The sequence below is a fragment of the Scleropages formosus genome, chromosome 20 (genome assembly GCF_900964775.1).
Source record: "Scleropages formosus chromosome 20, fSclFor1.1, whole genome shotgun sequence".
Lineage (NCBI taxonomy): Eukaryota > Metazoa > Chordata > Actinopteri > Osteoglossiformes > Osteoglossidae > Scleropages > Scleropages formosus.
In genome coordinates, this window is record NC_041825.1 from 16,703,961 (window position 1) to 16,719,521 (window position 15,561).

General features: G+C 44.1%; 1 protein-coding gene across 1 annotated transcript; it reads right to left on the reverse strand.

The window, feature by feature from the left end:
- Nucleotides 1-1,932: 1,932 nt before the first annotated feature.
- Nucleotides 1,933-13,348, reverse strand: LOC108939865 (xylosyltransferase 2-like). The gene is made up of 11 exons (XM_029247073.1): nt 13,142-13,348; nt 11,926-12,451; nt 11,146-11,321; nt 9,386-9,588; nt 8,929-9,009; nt 7,614-7,830; nt 7,201-7,377; nt 5,924-6,180; nt 4,926-5,121; nt 4,458-4,791; nt 1,933-4,057 (listed from the first exon to the last, which is right to left on the reverse strand). Exons 1-11 carry the CDS (start codon nt 13,271-13,273, stop codon nt 3,735-3,737), a joined length of 2,622 nt encoding a protein of 873 aa, XP_029102906.1. The 5' UTR covers nt 13,274-13,348; the 3' UTR covers nt 1,933-3,734.
- Nucleotides 13,349-15,561: the final 2,213 nt, after the last annotated feature.

Consider the following 15,561-nt stretch of genomic DNA (forward strand, 5'->3'; position numbering starts at 1 on the left):
AGCTTTAAGGCCCTGACTTCTTTTTTTTTGTCAACAACACATCGCTGACATCTATCTTCTGTGTTTGTTCCCGCTCTTCAATGGACAAAATTACGCAAAATGAACAAAACAACTGAAAGCTCCGACCCAAAAAGAGAGACAACACACCCATCAGATGCGGACGATCTGCGTGGCAGGAAAAAAATGTGGATCAAAATTTAATGTGCTCCAGGTCTGACGCTGGTTTTTTTTTTTTTTTTCCTTTTCCTTTTTTTTCCCTTACTCCTTCATTGTCAAACTGTAAAAGGGCTTTAATAGAGAGCACTGCACGTGATGCTCAGCACATGTGCCCTTAGGGTTAGGTGCAGTGTGTGGACTCAGTGGCGCCCTCTGCTGTTCCGAAGCGGTCTTCGTTTCAGGAGCCTCAGCTCCCCAACCAGCCACCATTCGGGGCCTACAGCCTCTCTCAGACAACGGTTCGAGCTTCCAGCCGCCTCCACTCCTCATCTGACATATACTGATGCCAAAGATATGAAAATTTTACACCCAGGTTGTCATGGGAATACGTAGGTTGCCATGGGAATGTATTCTTCGGGTCCTTGCTGCCAGTACATAAATAAACGCAAAGGTCAGCATTTGGATGAAAAAAAAGAGGCATTAAAATAGTAAAATATTATTTTGGGTCTTTACCTTTCTCTTAATTAAAATATAATATCAATAAATTATCTGGGAGAAGTCTAAGGATTCTGGGAGATGGAAAATGTAGAGCTTTGTAGACGTGTTAGAACTTTCACGTAAGCATAAATCGATTTGCAATCTGTGACTACAGTCGCAGTCACTTAATTTGCTAGACACCATGGGCAGCACAGTGGTGCAGCAGGTAGTGCTACTGTTTCTCCACTGTATAAATGGGTGAATGATTGTAGGAAGTTTTTGTGTATCTTGCATTATAAGTCGCCTTGGGCAAAGGTGTCAGCCAAATACTATTCAGTCACCGTGTTGCTCTGAAGAAAACCTTCTGCTAAATGAATACAGGTAGCACTTGAGTTACGAGGTATGCCACTTACCCCATACTTACAACAATGTTTGGTTTTGATGACGACTGCCCCGTCTGATGTGCTGGCACAAGGCACCATATCCAACGTTTACATTTACATTTATTCATTTAGCAGATGCTTTTCTCCAAAGCAACGTACATCCTATAGAAAATAAAAGATGTGCAGAGTGATATAGATGCAGACACACGATTCTTAAGTCCAGTTTCTTTCCACCATATGCAGCAATGTTCATCACACAAGTAGCTCTATAAAACAATATCAATATACGATTCCTGATCACCTTTCTAGTATTTTTTTTTTAAGATACATATAAACATTTACGTTACATTACAGGAGTAGCTGCGTAAAGGTTTATCCGGGGATGATCTTATAGCGCATGAACATTTACACTTTACATATACTTAGACTATAGACAAAGTGAGTCTGGAAGAGGTTGTTTGGGTCTCAGTCAGCCATTGGCTGTTTAACGGTGATTGCATTGTGTTTACAAAACTTTTCTTTTGCCTTTTCCTTCAAGCTACTCTATTTTTAAATGGCTAGCAAGCAAAAAAGTGAACGTTCTGATGGTGTTGAGCTGAACACTACACAGAGTTCATTGGAAGTCACTTTGGAAAAAAGTCTCTGCTAAAGAAATTCTAACAATTCTAACAAATTCTGAAGAAAGTGGAAGTCAGACTTCAAAGTGAACAGACTGCAGCATGAAAATGTAATACTGTGCTGTCTAACAGTCTATTTTTAGTGTTGTGGAATAATATGTTAGAGGAAAAGAAATCCCATTGCACAATATAGCATTCATGCATATTAATCCTTTATGTTTTTATGGTTCATATAAGGGGATTTTTGACTTATGAATGGAAGCCCCATCATAAGTCAAGAACAACCTGCAAATGCAAATAACCACCAACAAGAATCCTGGTATCAATACTGCAGGAAAAATAAATTACTGATGGTTGTTTCTACATACTAAAAGTAAGAAACTATCCCAGATTATTTTAGTGCTAAAGAGCAGCACAGGGGTTAAGCATGTGGCCTTGTAACCCAAAGTGAAAGGGTGTGAAACAAGGTATGTGAACTTAATTACTTTGAGCTCTCGTAAACACATCAAGTGTTCCGCTGTGTCAAAACTGGTTAACTTCTCTGAACAAAAGCACTTGCAACAATCACAGAGAGTAAAACTGTAAAAGGATGGATGTTATTTCAAAGAAGTAGCGAACCAAGGCAGGTACGTGTAGAAAGATTTTTCAGCGAAACAGAAACCAACCCAAACCTTTAAAAAGACATTTAATGGCAGGATCAGACTAATGAATGGTAGGTGGAGGCCTGCTCGGGTAAGGTCTACACCGTATCTGCACTGGGTGAGAACACCAAAGACGGAATGCCCCCATCCACTCATCTAAAGAGTACAAAGGATGTGTTTGTACCAAAAAGGAAAGGAGACTCCCGGTCTTCTGGTGCTGGTAGGATTGAAATTAGATCTGTCATTAAAATAGAAAAATACCTAATGTCCTGCTGAATCAAGCTTCATGGAAGCAATTGCCCTTGTTAAAGTTTCTTTTAAATTTATGCTAGATTGAAAATAGCATAAAATTAGGATGAAGTGATAATTTTGCTTGACAGCTCTGAATTCTGAAGACTGTAAAAACATAGTGCAATTTCCCTTTAAGAACATGACATGTGTGCATGTTGAAGTATTACAGCATTCCATTTTTGTTTTGAATTACCATGACATTCTCAACTGAAGCGTAAGGAAAACAAAATCATACACATAAAATAGTTGCGGAGGGAGGGGAAATCTGGATTTCATTAATTTATTTGTAAGAATGCAGGCCTTAAATGCAGCCCTACTAATCTGGATGGACAATTCAAAAATCACTTGATCTTATCCAGAAAGTGGATGTTTCTGACCATACTAAAACATACAGCAACATGGAATGTAAATATAATGAGTGCACATGAAAAATGTATGGATGAGTGAAAGGAAGGCACTTCCTTTTGCTAAAACTCCAGTGGCTTTTGACACCGGATAGTCCAGATGTCTTTCAAACATCACCTCTGTTAAGGGGGGGAAGTCACAGTTACCATGCAAGAGGGCCAAAGCACTTTACATCTTTGCACTTATCTTTTGAAGCCAGCCAACCTGGTGTGTTTGTACAACAGCACCGTACCGCAGAGGCACTTACTGGGTCAGATAAATGACCTGTGCAAACACACCAAAAAAAGTTGTGTGAAATGACTTTGGTCGTGACTTCTGAACATCCCCTTTTCAAAACTCCCTCAGAGAAGGATTGCTGATGTTAAGTCTTACAATAAAGTGCACTTTTCATCGTTTTCTGCTGCTTGAACAATGAATGTGTAGAAAAAGTAAAAACCGAAAGTCACCGATATTTGACATTAAATACAATGAAGAGGTAAAAATGTGGCCATCGTCCTCCCCTCCGGTAAAACGAAGCTTGTCGGCCATTTCATATTCACGATGCATCACATCTCACAGTATTAAAAAGGCAAAAAAATCATTGCAGAAATGTGAGAACTAATGTAAACCGAAGTCTGAATTCTTTATGTGCAAAAAATCCTAACTTTTTCTTAAGCTTTCTAACAAGTTCTTCTGAGGTTCACTGCAGCATCCTCATCAGGCCCCAAGTCATTTGCTCAACCATGAACTGCTCTGCGTACTTTGCCTGTGGAAATATCCACAGGTTACCGAATCCTTCCATCACTTTTGACGGGTCCAAGTTCTGATTTGGGGTCAGGTGACAGGGGGCTCCAGGTGGATTTGTAGCAGGGTCCCAGAGAAGGGCAGAGCGAAGAGGCAGTGGTGCACATGTCTCCAGTGAGCCAAAATGCCCTGATGCTGCGGTCCACCCAGTCCTCGAGCAACCTGCCCACCAGCTGGGAGTTCCTCTGGGCCAGCTCTAGTGCCTGTGGCCCAGCAGACAGCTTCAGAACCTGGTTCAGCTGCTCAAAACCCTGATCCATGTAGAGGTTCCCAGGGGGCCCTGCGTGCAGCCAGCTGTCCTCCTCTGGAAAGACAACAATAGAGAGGAAGTTACTGATAGCGGCAGAGCCAGAGTGTGTTCTAGTGCATAGAGGGAGCCACAGTAATCCACTGGACAAGTGATGAGCCTTTCATCCTCCTTTAAGCTCACTGCTGCAAAGAACCCCTGTTTTAGTCACACAGAAGGTGTTGCTCTTTAAAAGATTATTTTCATGCTGAAACATGAAAACTTTCAGAGCTTAGATTTACCATTTAACAGTTGTAGTCATTCAGTCAAAGGTTCAATGCCACAACCTGCTGCATCATGTGTACAACTCCTAGTAGTATGAAAGGGACAAGTGGACACAGAACCCAAATCAGTGGCAGGTTTTCCCATCATAACTGACCAGGTCTGAACACTCACAATGAAGTAATGCGACATTTACCTTTCTGCAGTGCCTGTCCACCTTTGAAAGCCAGTGGCGTCACCAGGAACTGGATCTCAGCCACACGTTCCCAGAGGCGCAGGACCCGAACGGTCCACGTTCCAGGCCGCAGGGGGTGCTGCAGCGGTGGCTTGTACTGTGTGAACTCCGCCTCCACATCCACACTGATGTCATAGGAGGCTGCCACAACGTGAGCTGGGTCAATCCAGACAATGGTAGCTGTCAAGTTAGGACCCCTTGCCCACTTCTGTACTGCCACTGGCTCATCCAGAGGGCCCAGAATCCCTCCAAAGTTCCGGAAGATCCTCTCTTTGGGGTCCCACTGTGCCCCCACCTAATGGTGGCATAAACAAATTGCTGTCAATAAACAGATAAGACAGACACAAGCAATAAAGCAAAAGAGCTACAAATACTTTTTTTTAACTGTAACCCTCCAACACTCATGACGTGGTCACATCCCATTCGCACCTCCAGGTGTTTGAGTCTCTCAAACTCCCGCAGGTTGCTCTCCAGCTGCAGAGTAGCCTGGGGCAAAGCCCACACCTCGAGAACCTCCCTCGCTTGCGTCCTTGCATTCTGCGCCTCCTGCCTCACAAGGTAGCCTTGGAAACGGTCATCGTAGAAATAGAGGTGCACGGACACAGGGTAACCAATGGGCTCGTACCTGGGTACATAAGGAAATAAGAAAAATTCAGAAGTTGAACTTAAGCCATCAAAAGATAGCTGTGTTTATTTTTGCAAACCAGTACAAACTACTAGATTAAATTCAGCAGTCACACTAATTCTTAATTCATTACTTTTCTCTTTGTTAATCCTTGGCTTTTTCAGTTAAACTGATGGATTCAGCCAGAATTAAAAGAAACAACAAAAACCAGTCTTGGGACAGAATAAGAAGATGTCCATAAGTATTTGCCAGTCTGCATTTTTCCTACATTTAAACAGCTTGAAATCATAAAGCACTCCCTGCTGAGCACAGCCCTTGCTTACACATTAAATAATACAACGTTTAATACATAATCAAGGTTACTTTATTAAAATATTTATGTTCTTGGTAAGAACCTTTGCCCAGGGTGCCTACAGTTTAAATTTTTTACTTGGCTAATTTATACTGTTGCATTTACTTACAAGAGTCAGAAAAAGTACACTGAACTCAGAACTGTTATACAACTTGGAACACAACCAAACAGGCAACCTCCTACATACCACATGGACTTACAAGAACAGTTAGTTAACCAAAGGGGGAGAAAGGACATTTGTATAGTAACAATCCGTACACTATGTGAAGATGAACATTTTCAGAAATACTGCTATTTTGTTGATGCAAATCTGTAACTTCACCATGCCAGCTAAGGGAACCACAGGGATCATTCTGAAAGCAAGGGACATACTGATGCTAAACTAGACTAAGATAGACTAAAATTGATTAGCAGAATATGCAGGGAAGAGCGGCAGCACATGCCCCTTACCGGCAGGATCCATCCCCATTGTGGGTTTCCTCAAGGCTGCGGACACCAAGGCGGAAAAAGGACAAGTAGGAGGTGAGTGCCACATCACTGAGTGTGCTCAGTCCATCCTCCTGCTCAAACAGGTTCTCCCAATAGGCTTTGAGTGCTGGCGTGCCGGGGGGGTAGTGCCCATACAGGTGGACATCCAGGATGTCGATGGCCTCCTGGTTCACTATCGATTCAAACTTGCGAGCAAAGAATGTTGGCCGAGTCAGTTGCTGCAGCAAGAAAGGAGAAATAAAATCTGAGTGCAAACATGCATCAAGTGCTGGAGGAATGGGAATGGGTTACATCCATTTCTTGATTCCTCAGGTATGATGAACCAAATATGGTCAGTCCTGGAAGCCCACACTCCCAATGACTTCTACAGAAAATGCATTTTATGAAACAGACAGCACTCACAAACACAGAATTACAACAAACTCCCAATAATCCCAAGGTCAAGAATGCTGTGTTATCATTGTGTCCTGGTCTCTGGTGGGATTTCAGCACCCAAACTCAAACTGAACACTACCCTTGTCATCACTTTAGAGATTAGATTGTAATTACTGCATAAATTAGACCATAAATAACAGGTGAGGCCAAACAACTTTGCAGACAAAATTGCTTGTTCCATTTCCAAAATGTCAATTTTTTAAGTATGAAAAAAAACTTTTTGCATTTGATGTCTGTAAATATCCCTTTCAAAAAATTCACTTCAGGTATTGAGGTTCACCAGTGTCTTCAGGTTGAATTAATTTGAATCCATAAAAATTATTCATTTAAATCCATACGGATTTTATGGTTTAATAATGATGAATTTCCCCCTGCCCTGGGATCAATAAAGTATCCATTTTATTGCTACTTTTATAATGGACGTTTATTTCTAGTTTTACATTGCGCACATTGAATTTATTGTGATATTCCTATATGTTCCCATCAAAGCTTTTCTACCTCACTGGCACCATGCTCATATGTTTTTTCAACTTTACTTAGGGGATGACTACAAGAGAAGTAAGCTGAGCACCAAGTAGAACACTCTTGTGTCCAGGAAGAATTAATCGCTGTTGATTTATATTTCACAGAAATGAGGTTTGAGGAACCTCCGGAGAAAATATAATATAAAACAAAAATCAGTCATTGTAACATTTGTAAAGGGCAGGAGGCATCCCCATCGAGAACAGCTTGTATAAAAGACAGAAGAAAAGCTCAGGACAGACTTAGCGACAGCAGAGCTACACTGCCCCCTGCTGGCCCACCTGGATCCTGATGAGGTCTGTGGGTTTGAAGTCGTTGGGCGAACAGCCGCACCAGTCCACGATGTGCTTATACTGGCACTTGCAACCCAGCTTGCGGTTCCAGTTGGTCACGCGCAGGTTGTTGTCCACCAGTGTGTCACACATGTGACTGTTACCCAGTACTGTGTGGAAGAATGACTGGGGAATTGGAGTGGAGACAATGCAACTTTTCTTCAGTACAGTTTTCACCCTGCTCCATTCTGAAAGCAAACTGGTATATTTTACAGAAGCGGTTAAGGTAATGTAAAATCTTGATCAAAAGTAATCCAATGGCGCACCCTCTAGGATAAAAACAGTCAACCTTGAAGTTACAAGTTTGCATCTAACCATTGCACTGCACTATGTGCTGCCCAATTAACAAAACCTGGTGGTACCTCAGCAGGGAGTAAGGTGTAGCCGTAGAACTTCTTAAGCCCAGACACCAGCAGGTCCTGAGAATGGATGACGTACTCTACGAAGCGATGTGTCAGGGAAAACCAGTCAGAGCCCCCGGAGACCTCGAGGCCCTCAGGGATGGTCCTGTCCCCTAGCCGCCACATGTGGGAGTCACACTCGTGGAAAAGGCGGTCCAGGCCCTGCTTCTTGATGAACCTGGCACAAAATTAAGAGAAAAGTTAGAGGGTTCTCAATTTATGCAAGAGCTATGCTCTGAAATGCATGCAAATTTCAAATTTAGTCTTAAAATTTTTGTAACGTATTTTCAATGGAAATACTATAGTTTCGCACACAGAATTTTTATCTTGCTTAAACTATAGAAATTAATGATGGCACCTACCATACATTAAATACCCTCAAAACATGAACTATTATACTGCTGCGGGCATCTGAGGATTTCATAGGAGCTTTAGCACTAGTTTTTATTTTCTCAGCACTATCGCAAATGGTACACAATGTGTTGTAATTCAACATACTCTATGAATGTCAAGCTCATACAGTGCTCACATCCAAATATTTGTAAAGAAATTGACTTTTGCACACTTTTAATCGTAACCACCACTTCCACCCTTAGCAGGACACCTGCTAGGCATGTTCACACAAATTGCAGAAAAAATGTTAAAGATAGCTATTGAAATGCCACGAACAGTACTGCACACAAGAACTTGACTGTAGGACCTAGCGTCACAGACTGAGGCCGAGACAACACCATCAGTGTATCAGCATATGAGCAACTCCAACCTGCCAGTGGCCTAACTATGCAATTTGCTTTCTTTTGGCTTGCACCATGTAATTTAAACAAAAAAATATACCTGAGTGTATATTGCTTCAATTTAAAAATCACAGTTTAAACTCTAGTAAAACAGGAAACCACTATTACAAATACTCAAAACACTGACATCTGATAAATGATGCTGCACAGCATCCTACATTACATACATCTCACACACTTCTCAAAAGCAAGACAATGTTAAGTTGTTCAAAACAATGTACCCATTTATATAGCCAGGTAACGTTTACTGTAGCAGTTTAGGATAAATACCTTGTTCAAAGGGATTACAACAGATAGTGGAGGTGAAGTTCAAACCTAAAGCCTCCAAATCTAGGCTGCAGCTCTAACCACTACACAACCCATTGTCACAGCCTTCTATAAGACAATTTTCTACCTGTATTTTTAATCTGCTTTTGATTAATTACATCTCTCTCTCTCTCAGAAGATGCAAACGTGTATACTGAAGTATTAGGTTTCAGCACCTTGCATTTTCTCTTCCATGAGACTTGAGAAAGTTTTTGTCTCTATGCTTAGAAAGAAAAGCCACCAGTTCTTCATTGGTCCTATGAAAAATGGAAAGAAAAACAAACCACTGTTCAGCTCCATTCTGACATCTACAGTTAAAAATAAAATTTGATTTTAAAAAAATGAAACAGTAATGAAAATTAAAACTTTCATATTGCAAATATGAGTAAAATGACAAATGAGAAACAGCCGTCATGCTAACTGCGGTTTTTCAGTTATTTAGCAAAGAACAACAAATCATTATGAAATACTTTGTGAATAAGTAATCAGTAGTTAAATCACAATGACATTTTACTTAATACAAACTATAACCAAAAAACAAACAAAAATTGTTAAACCATTAAGCTGCAGGCACTGAACTCATTAGCAGTGCTTCACGTAGGCTCTTGTGTGGGGTCGGAATATTACAGACACCTGGTGGGGAAGTCGGTGGCGCTTAGGTTGATGAAGTAGTCCCAATGCCAGTCTTGCATAGACAGCAGATCCTCCATGCTGCGTAGGTAGGCCTTCAGCAGGCTGGCACCTCCCCAGATGGTTACCATGCGCCAAGGCGTGACACGCACGTTTGGGTAGAGCTCAGTGATCCGAAATACCTCACGGTGCAGGTAGTCAGAGCGCTGGAGAGGGAGGCAAACAGGTGTAAAGCACAGCATGGCAGGGACTTCAAACCACAAAACAATCCTTTCAAATGTAAGCAGCCCAAGGAGTCACTGAGCACATCCGACCACAGTGACAACTCCATGGGAGACAGGGTACTGAAGAGGGAAAGAGGAAACATCACAAATACACCTAACGGTATATTCAAAATGTAACAATGCTTTTCAGTCAACATCTCAGCTTTTATTTTGTAACTGCATGTAACTCTGAATGGTAAGAATCTGATATAAAGTCCACATAAAAAAAAGCAAAACAGCTTTGGAAAAAAAACACAGCATCATTCCAGTATTAAGTTCTAAACATTTTAATCATACATCAGGCCTTATTTCACCACAGTAAAATGATGGATTGTAATATGTTAGGAAAAGCATAGTGACACAGCAAACAATACTGGTGGCTCAAAGTACCTCGGCTGTGTTTTCCATCCCTGCTCATTTTGCACGTCACCCCAGGTTTGTGTGGGTTTTTCCTCCCACACTAAAGTGCCCTTAGTGTGTGCGTGAGTCACTGAATGAGCGTATATCCGATTACCCTGTGACAGAATGGTGTTCCATTCAAGGTGCACACACCCTATGCTTCCAGGATAGGCTCCAGACCACTAAAACCCTGCACTGCACAAGATTATTGATAGCAGGTGACCGATGTAAATTATGTTAAATAAAAACCAATAGGTCTGTTTTTTTTTGGTCTGTGCTAGGCTACTATCTTTTCCTCACACCCCTTCATTGCATTTCTGATTTTACTAGTAACTAAAAAAAAAAAAAAAAAAAAACCTCAGCAGTATTTGTGACTGAAAAGCATTTTCATGTAAGAGTAAAAAGCTGATTGAGAATAAATTTTAAAGGGGCATTATGTAAAGCTTTCACAGGTATATATTTAGACAGTCCTCCTCCAAAGGGTGGAATGTGAATAAAGAGCATACTGGATGACACCTAAAAATGAAACACGAGTGTACAGAAGAAAACATTTTCCTGCCAAATTTCATACCACATGGAGGAATTCCAGAAAAATTGAAATGAATCAAAACAAACAAACAAAAAAAAAAAAAGGGATCGAAAATAAGAGAGCCAGAGGATGACACACTTTTCCAAGATGCCGAAAAAATGTGAGATGAAAGGCCCATAAATGGCACCGTTGGGTTATGATATCACTTAATTGCACAAGAAACGCTCTGGCCACCCACACAGGCTGGCTAAGCAGTGCTGGCAGATTTAATCCAGCATACAAAGATCCTCCACCTCTTGTACTGAACAATTTCTGAGACTTTCACATTAAAAAGCAGCATGGCATCACTCACACCCTATCTTCAGGTACCTTCATGGACAATTAAAATCTGGCATTTTTATTTAGATAAAATTATTTCTGTATAGCTCCAATAAGCCTTTTAAAGCATGGACATCAAAGAACAACAAAATGCATGTGAAAAACAGTCAAGACAAAAATTAATTCAATACATTCATTCAAATTTGGAAGAGGAAACACCTCTGGGGCTCCCCAAAGCGTTAAAGATGACCAACCTTATCCACATGGATATAATAGAAATGATCCTGATGGTATATGGCTTTGATGAGGCGCTTCAGCTGCCGTATGGCACGACCGTGAACCACCAGCATGTATGCCACCCGTACTGGGTCATCTGCTTTAGCCGGCTCATTGTCCATGTCTCCTCCATGCAGCACTGGATTGGAGAAGCCTGGGAAAGCAGAGCATGGGGGAGTCAGTAATGCAAAAACATATCAATTGACAAGCTGCCATTATCTAAAAATACTCAAATAGAGAAAACAGTTAAATTTAAGGCAGAAAAAAGGAATCAACAATCATTTTACCAAATACTCAAGACTACTATGACTAATTTCATTGACTTTCTCTGGAACTATGACAATCAGAACACCATGATGCTTTTGGGAACCGGACTCTAGGTTTCCATTTAAGCCAAAATGAAATGTCATTCTACACAAATATATTAGGAGAAGCACTACACCAATAGATTAAGATAATCTGGCATAAAAAAAAAAAAAAAAAAAAAAGTTTCTTTCTATTAAGAAAAAGCAATTTTGCACACTTTAAAGTGCCCTCCCATCAACAGGAAGGTACATATATTCTTCCAGTCTGAGCAGATCTGTGCTTTGCCCTTTAATGGCAAGTCCTGGACCTTCACTTGTATGATGAAACATCTCACACAATATGCAATATGAAAAACTTGTTTAAAAAAAAAAATCTAAACAAACTATTTTCATCCAAAGTGCTTTCTAAAAGGTAATGCTGACAGAATGGAGACGGCCCTGGGGGGTGCTTACCATGCTGCTGAGGACAGAACTGAGGAAATGACTCTGGCATGAGTCTGCCTTCCTGATGCTGGCACACGACATCAGCAATCTCCTGCCTGCACTGGCGGGAGGGGGCGCGGTGCAGGGCAGACAGGGCATCCTTGCCCACCACCTCGCACTTAGGTGCAAAGTCACCATTAAGGGCCGGAGGCGCTCCCTCCACGCTGCCCGCATCACCCTGCTGCTGTCCCGGCTGGGGCGCCGCCACACCATCTTCAGCCTTCGGGTCCGTAAAGTTCCGGCTGCTGGACGGCACCCCCTCTCCCGCAACCGCCTGCCTCCTGGAGCTACCTCCGGCACTCCTGCCGGCGTCACCGCGACGCCCAGGATCTTGGATCGGGGCTCGGGCCGCGTTGGCTCCGAAGCGGTCCCGGCCGAGCCTCCCCTTGCTGCGGTTCCGACTCAAGGCACCATTCTGTCGCTCCCAGGTGGCGGCGGCAGCCCTTCGGGAATCCTGACTGTTGCTGTCCGGGAGCTTGGACTTCTTGTGCTTCTTCTAAGGACAGAAGAGTATAGAACGTCACTACTTCCGCAGGAGAATTCACAAACAGCAGTTCTACAAGACACAATGACATGTACAACATGCAGGAACTACTCAAAATAGCAAAACAACAAAAAACACATTTACAAAATACAATTATTAATTAAACACTGGTTGTAAAAAGCTAGGGACAGAGCGATGAGACCACAGTCACTCTCAGGTCACTTCATCATTACTCCAAGTTCATCATCATGTTCAGTATTTGCAGAGCACTAACAAAAAGGTCATATCATGATAATCACGACACCTGAACTTAGTCAGTGAGTGTGCGAAATAAGTCTTGAGACAAATTACTCTACGAGTTTTAGGAACATAAAGATAAACCGTCGCTTTTCTCAGGAAGTGTTGTAACGACAGACTTTCTTCTACACACCCTCAGAATTCATTCTCCTGTACCGTGTCGAGGCTTAGCAACTCTCCGCTAGCATCAGGCTTAGCAACTCTCCGCTAGCATCAGGCTTAGCAACTCTCCGCTAGCATCAGGCTTAGCAGCTCTCCGCTAGCATCAGGCTTAGCAGCTCTCCGCTAGCACTCAGGCTTAGCAGCTCTCCGCTAGCACTCAGGCAAACGTCAGCCACTCTCGTCTCGTCTAGCACAGGGGTTGGCCGCACTCCGCTAGCCGCTCTAACTGTGCCGCTGGCTCACCTCCACCTCTCCTTCTTCCAGACTCCTCAAGCTCCACACCACCAGCCCCTGTACGAGGAGGACGGCGAGCGCAGCGGCGATGGCAGGCTTGTACCGTCGCAGCAGCTTGCGCACCCGTACGCTCGCCACCATCTTCCGCGTTTCGCGAGCGACGCTGCCGGCGCGAGCCAGCAGGACCCGGGCGCAGGTGCTGTGAGACGCGCGCGAGACAACATCCGGTAGGAGGGAAGTCAACAAAGATGGAATGGAACGAGAAAAAAGATGGCGGAGTGGGAGCTCCTCCCAATCGACGGAGAAATAGTCTGTGACGTCAGAAGAGTTACACTGTTATTACAATTTATGCCAAAAAAAAAAAATTACAACTTGTGCAAAAGTTCTCAAGACACTCAGCTTCCTAAAGAGCTGCTTTTCGCATGAGTGAGGTTGTTTCGACTCATCATGTCAAACGGACTTCTTCAAAAGAGACATGATTCTTTCACCTGATCCCACTGCCCAAGGTGTTTTATAGTACAGTAATTAGAATTTATATTGCGAAAGGAGAGAAGATGAACTTGGCAACTAGATAAACAATGAAGTGATTTTATGTTTTTTTTTTTTTTTTTAATTACACAAAAGGGACACCCCTCTTTTTCCCAGTATTTTTTACACAGTAAATAATGTTGAGCAGTGGTTGTCAGCTTTCTTGGTTGAGAAATCGTGAATACTGCTCCCAGTTCTGTTCCCTTAGCCCAGTAAAAGCTCTTTTTGGCTGAGCTGTAACAGCAGGCGGTTAACGCAGTGGTCTCGAGCTATGTGCTGCGAAGGAAAGTAGGAGGAGAGACCACCATCCATCCATCCATCTTCCTCCGCTTTTATCCGGGGCCGGGTCGCGGGGGCAGCAGTCCGAGCAGAGTACTCCAGACCTCCCTCTCCCCGCACACCTCCTCCAGTTCCTCTGGGGGAACCCCAAGGCGTTCCCAGGCCAGCCGGGAGACATAGTCTCTCCAACGTGTCCTGGGTCTGCCCCGAGGCCTCCTCCCAGTGGGACAAGCCCGGAGCACCTCCCCAGGGAGGCGTCCAGGAGGCATCCGGAACAGATGCCCGAGCCACCTCAACTGGCTCCTCTCGATGCGGAGGAGCAGCGGCTCTACTCCGAGCTCCTCCCGGGTGACTGAGCTCCTCACCCTATCCCTAAGGGTGCGCCCAGCCACTCTGCGGAGGAAACTCATTTCTGCCGCTTGTATCCGCGATCTCATTCTTTCGGTCATGATCCAGAGTTCATGACCATAGGTGAGGGTAGGAACGTAGATTGACCGGTAAATTGAGAGCTTCGCCTTACGACTCAGCTCCCTCTTCACCACAACAGACCGGTACAATGACCGCATTACTGCGGACGCCGCACCGATCCGTCTGTCGACCTGCCGCTCCATTTTTCCCTCACTCGTGAACAAGACCCCAAGATACTTAAACTCCTCCACTTGAGGGAGCAACTCCCCCCTAACCCGGAGGGAGCAATCCACCTTTTTCCGACTGAGAACCATGGCCTCGGATTTGGAGGTGCTGATTCTCATCCCCGCCGCTTCGCACTCGGCTGCAAACCTCCCCAGTGCACGCTGCAAGTCTTGACTTGATGAAGCCAACAGGACCACATCGTCCGCAAAAAGCAGAGACGAGATCTCGCGGCCACCAAAACAGACACCCTCCGTTCCCTGACTGCGCCTAGAAATTCTGTCCATAAAAATAATGAACAGAATCGGTGACAAAGGGCAGCCCTGGCGGAGTCCAACATGCACCGGGAACAGGTCTGACTTACTGCCGGCAATGCGAACCAAGCTCCTGCTCCGGTCATACAGGGAACGAACAGCCCGTAGCAACGAGCCCCGAACCCCATAATCCCGAAGCACCCCCCACAGGATGCCACGAAGGACACGGTCGAATGCCTTCTCCAGGTCCACAAAACACATATGGACTGGTTGGGCAAACTCCCACGAACCCTCCAACACCCTAGTGAGGGTATAGAGCTGGTCCAGTGTTCCACGGCCAGGGCGAAAACCGCATTGCTCCTCCTGAATCCGAGGTTCGACTATCGGTCGGATTCTCCTTTCCAGTACCCTGGCATAGACTTTCCCAGGGAGGCTAAGGAGTGTGATCCCCCTGTAGTTGGAACACAATCTCCGGTCCCCCTTCTTAAAAAGAGGGACCACCACCCCGGTCTGCCAGTCCAGAGGCACCGTTCCCGAACTCCACGCGATGCTGCAGAGGCGTGTCAGCCAAGACAGCCCCACAACATCCAGAGACTTGAGAAACTCGGGGCGGATCTCATCCACCCCCGGAGCCTTGCCACCGAGGAGTTTTTTGACTACCTCAGCAACTTCAGCCAGTGTAATGGACGAGTCCCCCTCCGAGTCCCCAGCCTCAGCTTCCTCTACGGAAGGCGTGTC